This window comes from Nymphalis io, chromosome 17, assembly GCF_905147045.1.
Source record: "Nymphalis io chromosome 17, ilAglIoxx1.1, whole genome shotgun sequence".
NCBI classification, from domain to species: domain Eukaryota; kingdom Metazoa; phylum Arthropoda; class Insecta; order Lepidoptera; family Nymphalidae; genus Nymphalis; species Nymphalis io.
Window position 1 is genome coordinate 45,302 of NC_065904.1, and position 17,385 is coordinate 62,686.

Below are 17,385 nucleotides of genomic sequence, written 5' to 3' on the forward strand. Positions count from 1 at the left end.
AGTCGTGGAGTGATCCAGCGAGCTGTGCAGTAATGTGTCACACGTGATTACATTAATGAATAATTTGACATATCGTATCGTATGACGTAATAATTCATTTTAATTTCAAACGTTTCTCAAGGACCCTAAGTATTTAATTTATCATTTAAATTTACATTTCCCATAAACAACAAAAATGATATTGTCGAGTCGCGGTCGCCGGGAGCGGCTCCACGATAATATTATTGAAATAATTCTAAGACACCATTGGTTTCCATTCAATTACTTATCTTTATAGTTTCCCTTTGCAAATGATAACAGCAAGAAACAAAGCAGCATTTTATCATTATAACATTCTATTCATAGTAAGCTGGTTCATAACCATTTACGTCACCGGCAAACAAAACAAACAATTGCTTATTTTTTTATGAATCTAAAACGCTCAAAGTTATCGCTACGCTTTTTTAGTATTGAATGTTCGGTTCGATAACGAATCCATCGAACAGAGATATGTCTCTTGCAGTCGGTCGCTATCGATAACTATTTATGTATACTTGTCGTTCACCGACAACGAAGCGTAGTAAATAATTCCATATTGCTATAAGACCTCGACGTCCGAACCGTATCACGTGTGACGCACATCGTTCGGCACACCAGAAAGTGCCGGCCAGCACACCGGCTTCCGCTAGAGCTCCAACAGGTGCAGGTCCACGCCCCAGCCCGTCGCGGCCACGGAGGCCGGCAGCCCCGCCAGCAGCCGCGCGTGCCGCTCGTGGCGCTGCCCCGCGCCGAACATGGCGTGCCCCGCCGCCGACACCTGCACCCAGCCGGCCGCGCCCGCCCCGCCGGCCCCGCGCGCGCGCTGCACGGTGCAGCGCAGGCGCCAGGCCCGCGGGCGGCGCGCGTGGTGCAGCGCCAGGAAGTACGTGCGGCGCGCGCCCCAGCGCGGGCCCGGCTGCGGCGCGCCCGCCAGCTCCGAGCACCACGGCACGTGCGCGCCCGCCGCCGGCGACAGGATCACCACCACGTGGCTCGGGCCCTCCAGCTCGAGCGACAGCGTGCGCGCGTCGGGGCTCGCGTGCGGCAGCAGCTCGGCGCGCACGCGCAGCTCGGCCAGCGGCGGCGCGGGCGCCGGCAGGCGGTGGCCGCGCGACACCAGCGACAGCACGGGCAGGAAGTAGGGCGCGCCGCAGTACAGCCAGCGCGCGCACTCGGCGTCGGAGCTCGCGCGCGCCTCCCGCATGCCGCCCACTGCGGGCGAGGCGGTCGGTGTCGGTGGGGCCGGGCGCCACGCGCGGGGTGGGGGGAGGTGTGCTCACCGTGCGCATCCAGCGAGTGCGGCGTGTTGACGTCCAGCTCGGGCAGCCAGTAGAAGTCCTCCACGACGGGCTCCGGAGTGTGCAGCGTCCGGCGCGTGTGGAACAGCATGACGCGCTGCGGGCGCTCTGCGCTGTAGGGCGCGCCTAGCGGCGTCAGCACCACCAGTGCGCACGTCAGCGCCGACACCAGCACGCCCGCGTATATCTGGCCGTCGATTTCGTACTCGTTAATTGTGTCCGACTGACATATTGTAATAGTTCTCCAAGTGCACTGCAGTCCTGGCACGTCGAAATACACGAACATATACTTTAATAAGAAATGAAAACGAGATAGACGAATACCAGCGGAGCAGGCTTGCGCGCGGCCACCACCAGCGGCAGCATCCAGCTGAACGTCATGAGGGTGAGCGACGACACGACCAGCGACATCATCACCTGCGAAGCGATAGGCCCGAATCATATTAATTTTTTTTATTAAATTGTGTTCGAGCCGGAGGCATGCGGAGAGCATACTGACGTCGGCGGGAAGAGGAGCGGTGCCGGCGCGGCCCATGATGGGCACGAACATGTCTATCGAGCCCAACGCCAGGTAGGCGGTCTGTAGCGCCGGCAGCGCAGACAGCGCCGCGTGCAGCGCCGAGCCGGTCGCGGGCGAGCAGCGCGGCAGCGCCGCGAGCGCCGGCAGCGTCCACAGTAGCGGCAGGAAGGCCGAGCGCAGGCCCGCCAGTGCGCCCGCAGCCAGCGCCGCACCCGCCCACAGCGCCAGCGCGTCGCGCCACGCCCGCCACTCCCACCAGCCGCGCACCGGGGCCGCGGGCCGCCACGCGTAGCGCGCGTCCGCCCACGCGCCGCACAGCGCCGGCAGCGCGTACAGCGGCACGAGCAGGCCGGGCGACGCGTAGAAGGCGAGGCGCGCGTTCGCCACGTGCAGCAGCAGCGCCGGCAGCAGCGCCGCCGCCGCGCCCGCCAGCTGCGCCAGCGCCACGCCGCGCGCCGCGCGCAGCACCGCGCGCCACCACGCCCGCCTCGAGATGTACACTACGGTCATTGAGACGCTTTTAGACTGCGGGTTACAGCGCCCACGAGTGCGAGATGATAATGGACCTACGTTGCTTAGCGGCGTCGTCGGCGGACAGGTGCAGGGACAGCGCGAGCGTCATCAGCGTGACGACGACGGCTAGTGCGGCGGCAGGCGCGCGAGCGGCGACCACGAATGCGCCGATCACGTCGAAGAACACCGGTTGTCGCTCTCGTTCCGTGTCGAGTTCCAGGCGCTCGCTGCTCAGCAGACCTGTGAGCACACGAGCACCGTCGGACCGGACGTCGCAAGGCGAGACGCCTCCCCGTCTCACTCACCGAGCGTCAGCGCCAGCACGTTGTCGCCGGTGCGTTGCAGCGCGGCGGGCGGCACGCGCGAGGCGGTGTCGAGGCGCGTGTGGTACACGTAGCCGTTGCTACTCCACGCCAGGTCGACGCCCGACAGGTCACCGTAGTCGCGGAAGATACGGAAGTCCGTGTCTGCCGGGATGAGCCCGCTCTCGAACAGCTCCTGTGCCAGCGACGATGCGAACGGATGCGGCACCGCGCCCGCGTACACCTGCAGACCAAGCGAGCATCAGATCACGATGACTTTACTCAACGTTCGGCACTAAAGTTAGAAGGCAACCGAAGAATCACCTCCATGATCCAGGGGTCATGCGGGCCGGCCTGGAACAGCACTTCGCGACCGCCCGCGCCGCACGCCTCGATGTTGATGAACGCACGCACAGACTTCGCCCATCTGCTTATAAACATACCGTCGTCACTATCGCGGGCAACGTCGGCCGTGTAGGGCGAGGAGGGTGCGCTCACGGGTGCTGGGAGACGAAGGCGTGCGAGGCCTGCAGGATGTTCTCCTCGGCGCCGTTGAGCAGCACTATGACGTCATGGCGCAGCGGGCGCGGCGCGGCCACGAGCGCGCGCAGCGTCTCCAGCGCCACCGCGCAGCCCGCGCCGTCGTCGCTCGCGCCTGCCTCGCCGACAAAAGCCACTTTACATATGTGATATCGCGCAATGAGCAACCGATTGCTTCTATTTTATTTTTATTGAGCTGCAGTTTCTTTCAATTCTTATGCTTTTACCGCTGTGTTTGTGTTTTGTAGTTTTTCCCGCACTCTCACTTAAAAGTGTGATATTTTTTTCACCCAGGTGAAAGCCTGAAGAAGATATAAGGTAGCCTGCTGTATTTCCAACTAGCTATCCTTAGCGGCTTCGCACAAAAGAGACCGTTTATTTTTCCTACATTACTTTCCTTTCAAACTTAGAGTCAAATATATATTAATGATAGAACAGAGCTTAGCTAAAAAAAATGCAATTTTTTCAGGAAAGACACATACAGAGGTACCTGTATATAATATACCTACATTAATTGCTCATTTAATATTTTGTTAATAAGATATATCAAATCTAAACATTTTTATTGAAATAAAACTTTCTTAGTTACTTACACAGTACAGTGTGCAGTGAGTTGGAATGAAGAAGATGAAGATTTATAATTTATACAGCTTATTTGAATGCGACCTGACCGATTTCGACAACGGCGGCCAATATTAAGAGCCAACGGCGCAGGATATATTATGGTTCACTAAAGTGATAATCTTTAAATTAACTTTAAGCGTCCTCAAAAGAACTATAATGTTTAAAGTAGGATGGTAACTGAATATGCTGTAATGTAACAAATCGTGCACTTTTTTTCCTGTATACTAAACAAAAAATAATACGGTTGTGGCTTATCTTTAAAATGTAGACGTCGTATAATTATATGCTGTCACTGACATTCCTTTCGATGTTTAAGAAATCAACAAATTCATAGTGCGAATTGATACAATATTTCGCCTCAAAACAGCCTAAACTAGTTAATTTCTCTATAAGTAAGTTGTTTTATAAATAGTACCGGCCGCGGCTCTTTGTCGCGGGTAAAGCGAGATTGTCTCACCACCTCATCGTATTGGAGCTATTATTAGGCCCTTGACCTGCTGTCATGCATGTCTAAATAACTTGTTACGTCCTTCTATAACTTCATCTAGAAATAAACTCACAAGACTAGCCATTTTGTCGCCCTATGTGTCCTTTCAAATTATGTTAAGCTTTTTGTCGCCCGTTCCCACTTGGAGCGAGTGCTGCTTTCGGGTCCATATAACCTTAAATATCTTCGTTTGCAGCATAACAATGAAAGTTTTCAATTAATTAATCTTTATATAATATACTAGCTGATCCGTACCCACTTCGTTGGCGGTAAACATTTTTACTTGCGATCGATTGGCCGAACATTAACAAAAATGTCTCGCGTATTTGATATTTTAAATTATCTTTTAAGCTACGCAACCAAAAAACAAACTGTAAAAAATTAATTTTATCTAAATAAAATTTCCTTAGTAATAAAACAATTATTTTTAAATAGATTGACGTATTTTATATGAAAAAAACCGTGTAATAGAAATATCACTCAATAGATTACGACACGGTCGCGGTTCCATACCTATGTACGTCGTATTACCTCTTTAACCCTTGGTCCAAATTATATGCAGTAAAAGGGAAAAGTCTTTTGTTTTAAGCACTTCAGATGATAAGTTTACTTATTTTGATAAGAATTCATAATTGTTAATAGTATGACGAATAAACACGACCTAACGATTTAAATTATTTTTTAATATAAAAAACTAATTTTGGTGTCTTAAATATAAAACTTAGATACATGCTGTCGCTGACTTTTTAGGGCTTAGTAGGCATTATCATACCTAACAATTTTTCTCTAGAACTCAATCATATATATATATATATATTTTTTTTTTTTTTATATCGCCGGGAGGGCAAATGACTCTACTCCACCTGATGGTAAGTGGTAGTAGAGTCCAAACGCGACGACGGCCAGTACAGACGGGAAAAACGTTCTGCACTAGCCGCCTTCGCCTTGCCGGCCCGCAAGATGCCTCTTCACGCCTCGTTTGAAGGAACCCGGGTTGTAAGAGGAGGGGAATACGTGAGCTGGTAAGGAATTCCATTTTTTGGAAGTGCGACAAAGAAAGGAGTTGCCAAATTTCTTTGTTCGCGATGGAATTGATGTCACAGTTAGGCGGTGACATCGAGAACCAGCCCGCGTGGACTTAAGAAGGAAGGGGGAAGCAGGAATTAGAGAGAATAATTCCTCAGAGCACTCGCCGTGATACAGTCGATAGAAAGCGCTCAGTGCTGCTATCTCACGACGCAATTGTAAAGGTTCAAGGGTGTTTGTGACCTTTACGTCGCCAATAATGCGTACGGCACGTCGCTGCAACCGGTCCAAGGCCTCAAGTAGGTACTTAGCGGAGCCATCCCAAAGGTGCGAGCAATATTCCACGCAAGACCGTACCTGTGTTTTGTACAGCAGGCACAGTTGTTGTGGCGTGAAAAAGCGCCGCACCTTGTTCAGAACTCCGAGTTTCCGTGAAGCTGTTTTTATAACAGCCTCGATGTAATCCCTTGGACTAAGGTCGCAGCGAACGTCAATCCCCAGCATGGCGATTTTGCTTTGCATCACCAGCGGAGTACCACAGAGGGAGGGAAGAGGGGAAAATGTTGACTTTTTCGCCGTGAGAGCGCATACCTGTGTTTTCTTGGCATTAAACTCAACAAGATTATCAGAGCCCCATTTGGCGATGAGATCTAACGTCCTATCGAGTTCAATGACAAGATTCTCCCGCCTCTCCTCAGTTTCCGCCCGCCCAGCCACTGCGCGTCCGTGGTATCCACCATGCACTGTACTATCATCTGCATAGCAATGTATGTTCCCAAGGGAGAGCATATCATTGATATGCAAAAGAAAGAGTGTGGGAGATAGCACAGATCCCTGGGGGACCCCAGCATTCACTACATAGAATTGTGAAGCGCAACCATCTACTAAAACACGAAGGCTACGCTTGTGTAGGAAGCTGGCAATCCAGGTGCATAGCTGAGCAGGCAGACCATATGCCGGTAGCTTGGAGAGAAGACTTCTGTGCCAGACCCTGTCGAAAGCCTTGGAGATATCGAGGCTGACAGCCAACGATTCTCCATGCTTGTCGATAGCTTCACCCCAGAGGTGTGTTACGTACGCTAGAAGATCACCTGTGGACCGTTTTGGTCGAAAACCGTACTGACGATCATTAATTAGACAGTGATCTTCTAGGTAATGGATCAGTTGGTTGTTTAAAATCCGTTCCATCACCTTACAAAGTACTGAGGTGATAGCTATTGGCCGATAATTTGCCGGGTCAGACCGATCCCCTTTTTTGGGAACCGCTTGCACATTAGCTCTTCTCCAAGCCTCCGGCACACTTCCCGAAGAGAGAGAAAGTTGGAACAGGCGCGTTAACACAGGAGACAGCTCCGCTGCGCACTTCTTCAGCACTATGGCTGGTATTCCATCGGGACCGCTAGCTTTCCGTACATCAAGTGATTGCAGCTCCGCACGCACATCACGTTGCCTGATTTTAATGTCAGGCATCGTATGGCCACATGCAGGTATTGTAGGTGGCAGTGCACTACAATCATCGATGACGGAATTGTCGGCAAAGAGTTTAGCCAGGAGATCAGCTTGCTCTTGCGGACTGTGAGCTAGCGATCCATCCGGATTTCTGAGCGGTGGCAGCGAAGGTTGGCAGAAATTGTTTTGCACAGACTTGGTCAGACGCCAGAAGCTACGGGAGCCCCTAGGATGCGAAACAAGGTCATGACCAATCTGTACAATGCGCTGTGCATCCGCTCTCGTGTATGCCTTTCTACAGGACTTGGAATTTTTATTATAGTTTGCTTTCAGTGAGTCAATGTTAGATGCCCCGCTAATGCAGCCGTTGATCCACTTGCGATATGCCGCCTGCTTAGCTGATACAGCATCGGCACATTCACGAGTGAACCAACGGTTACGCGTACTCCTACTGACGAGATCTGAGCTAGGAATGTAGTATTCCATTCCCAGCATGATCTCGCCAGCAACAGCAGCGGCACTAGCTGTCGGGTCATTCCCACTGAAGCAACGTTCCTTCCAAGGGACCGACGCATAGTAATCGCGCATACCGTCCCAATCCGCCGACTTATAGTGCCAAACGCGACGTTTGCATACCGCTAGTGGCGGCAGCTTGGCCTGTGGCACTCTGGTAGAAATAAGGCTGTGATCCGAAGAGCCAAGAGGAGTCTGAACCACAACCTGATATTCCACCGGGTGAGAAGTCAGCAGAAGGTCCAGTAGAGAAGGTGCTTGCCCATCAATGTCTGGGATCCTGGTGGGCTGATCAACCAGTTGGGTCAAGTCATGTGTGAGAGCAAAAGCATGAGCAGTCCTTCCAGCATGGTCAGTTTTGAGGGATTTCAACCAGGATTCGTGGTGAGCATTAAAGTCCCCCAAAAACACCAATTCCGCGTTAGGAAATTGCTCTTGCGCAGCATCTGCCACCCGACTAAGATGGTCAAATAGTCGGCTTGTCTCCAAGTCACCATTGTGGGATCTGTAGAGGCACACGTAGACTCGGCTCTGACGAACCAGGTCCACACGTACCACCAACATGGAGAAGGAGGGGTCCTCCAAGCAGCGCAGTCGGTGACAGCAAACATCCGTCCTGACGAACAAGCATACTCCGGCTTTCGCTTTGAAGGATTCTTCAAGCGTGTAGCCGGGATAATTAAGGTAGCTGGTATCGGCAGGACGGAGTATTTGTGTCTCCGTGAGAAACAACATTGCATCACACCCCCACCATACCCTCGCTGTTTGAGGTCGAGTTCTCTAACATCCGACGACTCCACGCTAACCTCAACGCTGTCTACCACCATCTCGAGACAGCACGGCCAGCAATGTTGGATGGACGTTCGCTGCGACCTTAGTCCAAGGGATTACATCGAGGCTATTATAAAAACAGCTTCACGAAAACTCGGAGTTCTGAACAAGGTGCGGCGTTTTTTCACGCCACAACAACTGTGCCTGTTATACAAAACACAGGTACGGTCTTGCGTTGAATATTGCTCGCACCTTTGGGATGGCTCCGCTAAGTACCTACTGGAGGCCTTGGACCGGTTGCAGCGACGTGCAGTACGCATTATTGGCGACGTAAAGGTCACAAACACCCTTGAACCTTTACAATTGCGTCGCGAGATAGCAGCACTGAGCGCTTTCTATCGTCTGTATCACGGCGAGTGCTCTGAGGAATTATTCTCTCTAATTCCTGCTTCCCCCTTCCTTCTTAAGTCCACGCGAGCTGGTTATCGATGTCACCGCCTAACTGTGACATCAATTCCATCGCGCACAAAGAAATTTGGCAACTCCTTTCTTTGTCGCACTACCAAAAAATGGAATTCCTTACCAGCTCACGTGTTCCCCTCCTCTTACAACCCGGGTTCCTTCAAATGAGGCGTGAAGAGGCATCTTGCGGGCCGGCAAGGCGGGGACGGCTAGTACAGAACATTCTTCCCGACTGTACTGGCTGTCGTCGCGTTTGGACTCTACTACCACTTACCATCAGGTGGGGTAGAGTCATTTGCCATCCCGGGGCATATAAAAAAAAAAAAATCTACTTAACCGATTTTGAAAATTCTTTTACCAATACTACATATTCACCCGAAAAATAAAAATACTTTTCGTGTTATATTTTTCGTGTTAGTGGGATTTGCAAAGTAAGTCGGAGAAAAAACAGTCGAACGAAAACGTTTCTTACGAACGCTGCCTTAACGATGAGAGGTATATATATATATATATATATATATATATATATATATACCTCTCATATGTATATATATATATATATACACATTTTATCCGTGCAGTGACGGAGAAAGAATACATTTCACTGCCCCTCTCTTTCCCATGGGTGTCGTAAGAGGCGACTAAGGGATATCTGAGCGACCATCTGCTCACCTGGTGGTAGGATGCTAACATCCGCCTGGCTTGTTACCACCGTACGCATGGTGAAAAACTCGTGAAGTGGCTTGCAGCCGCGTTTCGAGGTCAGCCAGCGTACAGCCAGAGCCCGAGCGAGTATTGCCGCGATGGGTGTTGGTCCGGTTGGAGACGGCTGTTGAACCAATGCCGGGGGAAACTGTATTGACCTGCCGGCCAGGGAGACCCGAAGAAACGGCTGTTCCGCTGGCCGCCCGTGGCATAGTACAGGGGCCCGAGCGTGCCTAACCAGCTCGTGAGGCTGCCCCACCAGGCCACGCATAATCTCGGGGTGGACCGTCGTGCCGGTTGGTGACCGGTAGGTGGGGTCCCGGCGGCCACTTCCGGGGGGGTTCGGGGGCCCTTCCGTCCGGCGGGTCAGTGTATTTTTCCTTTTGGCAACCACTTGGGGAAACACGCCTCCACACTTTGCCCATTCCTATCGTGGCAATACATCGCTCGCTTCACGTCTCTTTTCCATTTAATTTCTCCCAAATGGCGCAACAAAAAAGAAATAACGGTCGTACAGCGGTGCTCGGTCTGCCGTGAGCGACGTATTGCCACGATAGGGATGGGCAAAGTATGGAGGCGTGTTTTCCCAAATGTTTGCCAAAAAGGAAAATATACTGATCCGCCGGACGGAAGGGCCCCCCAACCCCCCCCCCCCCCCGGAATTGGCCGCTGGGACCCCACCTTCCGGTCACCAACCGGCACGACGGTCCACCCCGAGATTATGCGTGGCCTGGTGGGGCAGCCTCGCGAGCTGGTTAGGCACGCTCGGGCCCCTGTACTATGCCACGGGTGGCCAGCGGAACAGCCGTTTCTTCGGGTCTCCCTGTCCGGCAGGTCAATACAGTTTCCCCCGGCATTGGTTCAACAGCCGTCTCCACTGGACCAACACCCATCGCGGCAATACTCGCTCGGGCACTGGCTGTACGCTGGCTGACCTCGAAACGCGGCTGCAAGCCACTTCACGAGTTTTTCACCATGCGTACGGTGGTAACAAGCCAGGCGGATGTTAGCATCCTACCACCAGATGAGCAGATGGTCGCTCAGATATCCCTTAGTCGCCTCTTACGACACCCATGGGAAAGAGAGGGGCAGTGAGATGTATTCTTTCTCCGTCACTGCACGGATAGATCCAGATATTACCTCCTACAACCTCGCAAACTTTACCTCTATAATATTAGTATAGTTAGAAAAGTTGGGGGGTAGGTACAAATGTCTTTATGGTGTAAAAACATGATTTTTAAAAATTATCTCGATACTAAAAAACCTTAATTTACCACCAAATAAAAAAACACCTTTATTAAATATTAAATGTATATTACACCAATTAAAAATGTTATATATATAGGTACTATGTGATTTTTTATTTACATAAGAATTACGATATTTACATTAAAGCCTTTAATATATGTAAATAAAAATTAAAAATAGCTACTGTACAAATCATTACCGCGTGGAACGGTCGCAACTAGCAAGAACGCTAGCAGCATTTTCCCTTTGAATTGTAATTCCGTTTCTTTGGGCGAAAAGAAAGTCATTTTTCCCTAGTAAAGGCAGTAAGACGAGGTGTGGTTTACATATTTAAAAAAGGCTTTTAATTCGACTTTAGAAATTTAATTATGAAAAAATGTCTTTTTACCTCCCGACCCGCACCGCCGAACCAGAACGTACATTCGTCAAATTTGTTTGCCGTGTTAAAATTTACCTCTCCATGATATAAAGAAGTATGACTCACCACGCACCACGCGCATATATATGACTCACATTACCAAACTATGCTATCATGATATACGTAACCGTAATAAGAATGATGATTACAGATTAATTAGCATTCCTGTTTTCCTAATTAGTATTTTATGTGTTTACAATTTTAGCGATTCTTGCAATTAGCAATCCATTAGGTTAATAAGATATAAGATATTAATTTGTCGTTCGTTTTTTTTGACAATAATGTAAATAATATTTTTCAATGGCTATAAAACGTATTTTTTTATTCGCAGTGATTAAATCTCGTCTACCTTGACTCCGGCGTTCGCTCAAACAATTATTCAGTTAAGCGGACGACACGCTCGCCTCATTTTATGACTGCTCTACCTCCAAATATATATAAGCAGCTGCGAGACTCAAAATGACTGACCAAATGTGTCGATCATGTGTTGCTATGTTAATTTTCACGCAGGAAACTATTTTTAATTAACATATGTAAATAATTTAATGGGTAATAAAAGAACTACCGTTTCTATAGCCGGTTCTTCTCGGTTGAATCTTTATTCTATACCGGCAGTAGCTTTTCATCATATTAACCGTACTTAACATTACAGCCAAATCATGTTAGAGACAGTTTTGCATTTGTATGAGTTAAGTAGGCCGCCGTCATAGGACCAGTAACAGCCTGTAAATGTCCCACTACTGGGCTAAGGTCTCCTCTCCCTTTTTGAGGAGAAGGTTTGGAGCTTATTCCACCACACTGCTCCAATAAGGGTTGGTGGAAAACACATGTGGCAGAATTTCGGTGAAAATAGACACATGCAGGTTTCCTCACGATGTTTTCCTTCACCGAAAGCACGTTACGAATTATAAAGAGAAATTAAGCACATGAAAATTCAGAGGAGCTTGCCCGGGTTTAAACACATGTTCATTTGTTAAGATTCACGCGTTCTTACTACTGTGCCATCTCGGCTTCATCATCTTCGGTAATATAGTGGTAAGTATCCCCGCCTGTCATAAGACCAATAAACAAACATTTTTTATATATATTTTTATTGTTATAGACACCTAATATTATAAACTTATTATTTATTATAATTTTATATAAGTTATTATTAAACTAATAAATGAATTAACTTAAACTTCAGCTCCAGGCATCTCGTAGTTTTCCTCATCCTCGCTTACATCCGATGACTAGTTTAGTTGTATTTAAAGCCTCGTCTCTACCCTTAAATTTCTATTGCTCTTCAATAGCATGTCGCCAAACAGAACTACATTTCTCTACAGTTACAGCATTTATTTCTACAGCTAATGAAACTAAAGCATTCAAATTCAATGCGATACATTTTTGCGACGTATGTTTTCACTATCGTCCATATATTTTCTATTATTAAATTGAGGGTTGTACGGCGGTACGGAGCACAGTATGACCGTCGTGACACACAGCGTCGCGTGGCGATTTGAAAGGTTTTCGATTATTATTTCATTGCCTACAGTAAATTCATTTTATTGAACACGTTAATGTCCCTCAATTCCATTAGCTGTAGCCAAAATTTTCGTCAAAGAATTGATAAAATATTCTTTTAGCCGTTTTCGTTTTCTATGTTTTGATCATTCCTATTTTTTCGACAGTTTACTTGAGGTTCCATATTAAAATAAAAGTTACGGTGTAACGGTAGAGAACTGGTGATTACTTGTTCACGTCATTGGTGTTCTTTTCGAATGTTTCGTTTAACTTGTTGATGCCTGCATTTTTTTATTTCTACTACACTAATGAATTATTATCTAACGAACGCGGAATGAGTTCTGAGAAAATACGGTATCAAGTATTTGTTATATCCTATAACAAATTTCGCAAATCTTATAAAAGATTAAAATATCTAAATCTTGTTACATTTTGTTAGACCCGATGTAAGCCGATTGTGAAAACAGTTCATAGTGAAGGTCCACGGGACCGGGATTAATTAAAAGAAAAAATCCAACACGAAGATTTTCTTAGTAAGCTTTTTTATTTTGTGAAAACTATTTCATAATTAATATAACCAAAGGAAACCTGTGTTTCCTTTTTTGAATTCTATTTTAAGAAAGAAGGACGTACTAATGTATGAGTAATGACTATGTAGGGAACTTATTGAAAATATTCCTTATCCATCACTGCATATCTCAAATTACTGTCAATTAAGTCACAAGATGTATATTTCTAATTATGAAATATCAACGATGAATCACTTCATTTACGACGTGATAGCCGTCATGGCGATGATGTTCTTCTGCGCGCGTTCGGGCGCAACAGCCACTCGCAACGGAAACTATCCAACACCGCGGGAGAATTTTTCCTGCACAGTCGGCTCGGCCGAGCTAGAGCAGAATATGCTTTTAGGACGGTAGGTTTATCGGCTTTATATTTTAAATAAAATAAGGGAATAATAATAATAGCTTAAAATACACATATATATATGACTACTCCAAGACGCGACGGCACTCACCGGGGCTGTCGGGCACGGTGTCGAAGTGGCAGTTGAGCAGCAGCGCCGAGCGCGCGCGCGCCGCCCGCCCGCCCGCGCCGCGCGCGCGCGCCGCCACGCTCTGCACGTCGCGGTACACGTTGCTCATGCCTGCGCACGCGACCGCTCGTTAATGTTTACCTACACCTGCGCCGTCCCCGAGAACTACCCGTATGATCTGTATTTATTATCAAATAATTCATTTTGTAAAGAACATAATGAAAGGATCTTTTTTTATGATGATAGTTTATTGTCGGGGAATCGAAGCCCCGTTAAGGAGTACGGCGCCTCTCCGGATTTAAAATTATTAGATTTATTTAATAAAAGATATTTAGTTAGCACGAAGGAACCTAAAGCCTATTAAAAATATTAATTATATACAAGCTCCTATCATTTTGTCCATACATTGCATGGATATACGTTATTATCAAACAATATAGTTAAAAAGATCTTATGTTACTTTATGATGCTACCCACATTTATAGCAGGTACATAATTTTTATGAGTCATCACTTTAACAGAAGAATGAATTTCAGACAATCAAAAATACAACTAGCGCCAACATAAACGAATTTGGGTTTCCTTTAAAAAATACTACAATAACCCGTTATGTCCGTTTACTGTTCAAAATGCTGACGCAAAACGATAGTCAGTGAAAGGCAACACCTACAGCTGTTTCAATCCACAAACTTGTGGCGAAATCCAGCATCCATATGCTCCAGTAATTGTCGGAAGCTCTATGACGATTGACGATCGATCTATTGTCCCACCTCGTGTCGTTACCACTTACCGTCGAGGAAGGTAAGGGAGAAGGCGCCGCTGGCCGAGAACACGTCATAGTCGACGCGGTTGTGTGGGGACGCCTGCGCCGCGATGCTCTTCACGGCCTCCACCAGTATCTGCACCGCTAATACCTCGTTTTCGTAGCTACCTGCTACCTGCGACAGGCCGGCACTCTTTGTATACAATTCATATTGAGAAGCTCGACATAATTCTGATACGCCACACGCCTGAGTAATTCATTAAAATAAATTCACAAATATGGTCATTGAAATGATGTTAATGAATCTAACTCTGCCAACATGGACATGCCGTATCATCAGAGAATTAAGCAATTGAAAGAAGCCTTATAAATAAATTAATAGTTTTAATCCTCATCAGCTTCGATAAGAAGCGTTTTGTTAGCAGAGTATTGCTCAGGGCGGAGGGTCTTCATAACATTGTACTTTACTCTCGGACCGATGGAGGTGAGGTTGACGAGGTGCTCGTGCGCTATCTCTGCTATGAAGCGGTCGGCTGGCGCGGAGCGGTCGAGAGGTTCGGGCAAGTGGCGGTCCACCAGCGCCGCTACCGCCAGCGACAGCGACGTGACGACGGCAGCTACCGCAATCCAGCGAAGTGGTACCACGCCCTCTTCGAATACGTTCTCCTTTACCACCTCCCCGTGCCTGTGCTGTGCCGTCACATAACATAGTTTTTATATCTTGTATGTATATTATATTAAATTTTTTATTTATTATATCTTGTATGTATGAAATTTATATTTGCGAAACAGATTCCTTTATCGGCGGGTAGGTAAATCTGTCTCTCCCGGTCGATTGGAAGTTTGTAGTTTTGTTTTAAATTTTAAGAAGACCGGCAAGTGGGCTACTTGATGTTGGTAGTCACCACCGCACCGCACCGCATAGACAGTGGCACTGTAAGAAATATAAAATATCGACAATGTTGTCCACCAACCTTGGAAACTGAAATGTTATGTCCCTTATGCCTGTTGTTACACTGGCTCGCTCACCCTTCAAACCGGAACACAACAATACTAATTGTTCCTATTTGGCGGTGGAAATAATGAGTGGGTGGTTTCCACACCCAGACACACTTGCACAGCAGTGGAACATTTCCGGTACGTAAGCGTGTGCCTTGACATACATACATAAATAAATACAAAGCTTTAAGCTAAGTTATAAAAAGTTTATAAGAACTAAACCAGAAACTGTAAAATCCCCGTTTCTAAAATAAATGTTGTTGCAAGAGTATTTGTTTTTATTAATTTGCTCAGCTACCCGCCCCGACTTCGCACGGGTAAAATAAGGATTTAATCCGGTTCTATTTTTAAGTAATCTTTATAATTAAAAATAATTTGCTAACCGATCTGTTTTGTATTTCTGCGCTAATTCATTATACAACATACGCCGCGTATTTTTTCACGCGTTATTTTAATAAGTCGTATATCGTAATATTTCTAAACTATCGGCACGAGTTTCAAGTGTAAAAGTCGACATGCATCAAGATAAAAGTTTAAAACGTTATATATTGTGAGTTAACTTAATTTACTAGTTAAAAGATAAGTATGTGCCGTCGCCGAGTTTCCTGTGGACATTCTGGAGTTCGGAGCATCGACCAAATATAGGGATTACTAATTATACTTATAGGTACAAAAGAAAATACATAAATATGTTAGAACAAACTTATTGTGGTACGAAATAACATTGTGCTGCAATAATTTCGAAATCAACCAACTGATCTGTTAAGGTAATAAATATAGCTTAAATAATGTCATAAGACAAAGTGCAGTATGTGATATATCTATATGAGTGTATCACGCTGTAAAAGTTTTGACTTACCTGTTAATTCGAGATTGTATATATCATTAAATTTTGTATAAAACCATAATACCTGTACGGTCGTTATATCGATTGCGGTACATAATTTAGCCGTCCAAAGCTTTTGACCTCGTGCGAAATGCCGCACTATGTAATACATCATATAAAAATATATGTATTTACTTTGGGAACATTACACGAATTCGTCAAAACTTTAATAATTAATATAAAGTATGCCCGAAACAAATCTATTGAAATAATTAAAATTACTAAAACAAAAAAAATAAAAAAAAATAAAAGTCCATGTCACGAAAAAAAATTAATTGTTAAGCGTATTTTATTTGAATTAAAAATCAAGATTGAAGGAATGATTACAAGTTATAATAGCATGAAATGAATAACACAACTTGTTTTTCAAAATACCATGAAATATTACCATTTTAATAAAATTACTCTTGTTTGGTAAATGGATATAAATTTAAGTCACATATTTTAACTTTTATTACAATAAAAATATTTTATAACACGGAATTCACAACAACTACGACCGGATCACATACAAAAACATCGAGAATCTGACGTATATTTGACAAATTAATAGACTTAAGGTTAACAGTGCTGATTTCTGTTAAAGTGACAAGTGACAACCAGAACATAAGGATAGATAAAGCAGAATAATATGGATGACGTTACATGTAACTAGCCTGTGCTTGATTGTGGTTGCTTTTTGTGTTTCATGTTTATTATTTAATCTGACAAAAATGTATCAAGCTGGTATACCTTACTTTTGTATACCGTGTTTTTGTGGTTAGATGATATTAGATACCTCCATGTCCATATAATAATATGTCTGTGACATTCATGGTTTTAAGTTGCTTGACTTTTAATTTATTATGAAATAGGAATAGCGTAAAATGTAAATGTTTTCAAAGAACTGTGTATATGAATTAAAAAGAAGTGATATAACTTATAATCATTATTTATATTGAATAACTACTACCAAACAAAATATCTTTAACTATTTTTAAAAGTAGCTAGATTATTTAATACGTAATGAATAGATATAAAGTATAATTGTCTTGTATTAGTGAGTCCAAAATGCATTTGTATGATGACAAAATCTAATATATATACTTTTTTTCACCTTATCGCCGTCCACTGCTGGACGAAAGCCTCTATTTAATATCGATACCAAAATATCAAATCAGTCAGCTTGTACATGTATATTGTAAGTGTACCTAGACTTGGGCAATATGCAAACAGATTATTAAAGATTACGATTACAATATGTAATCATCAAAGTAATAAAAAAATAAAAAGTTAATAATTCAAATAAATGCTCCAGAGCA

The 17,385-nt window shown here is 45.4% G+C and overlaps 1 protein-coding gene across 1 annotated transcript; it reads right to left on the reverse strand.

The window, feature by feature from the left end:
• Positions 1 to 551: 551 nt before the first annotated feature.
• Positions 552 to 16,615, reverse strand: LOC126775067 (endoplasmic reticulum metallopeptidase 1-like). The gene is made up of 12 exons (XM_050496799.1): positions 16,473 to 16,615; positions 14,668 to 14,889; positions 14,227 to 14,374; positions 13,419 to 13,547; positions 3,150 to 3,306; positions 2,976 to 3,078; positions 2,655 to 2,895; positions 2,407 to 2,589; positions 1,816 to 2,336; positions 1,641 to 1,733; positions 1,299 to 1,503; positions 552 to 1,230 (listed from the first exon to the last, which is right to left on the reverse strand). Exons 1-12 carry the CDS (start codon positions 16,473 to 16,475, stop codon positions 665 to 667), a joined length of 2,571 nt encoding a protein of 856 aa, XP_050352756.1. The 5' UTR covers positions 16,476 to 16,615; the 3' UTR covers positions 552 to 664.
• Positions 16,616 to 17,385: the final 770 nt, after the last annotated feature.

Coding starts and splice junctions, on each gene's coding strand:
- LOC126775067 (XM_050496799.1), bottom strand. Junction 13,548..14,226: donor CTCCCTTACCTTCCTCGACG/GTAAGTGGTAAC, acceptor TCGCGTGCGCAG/GCATGAGCAACGTGTACCGC. Junction 2,337..2,406: donor CGACGACGCCGCTAAGCAAC/GTAGGTCCATTA, acceptor CAATGACCGTAG/TGTACATCTCGAGGCGGGCG.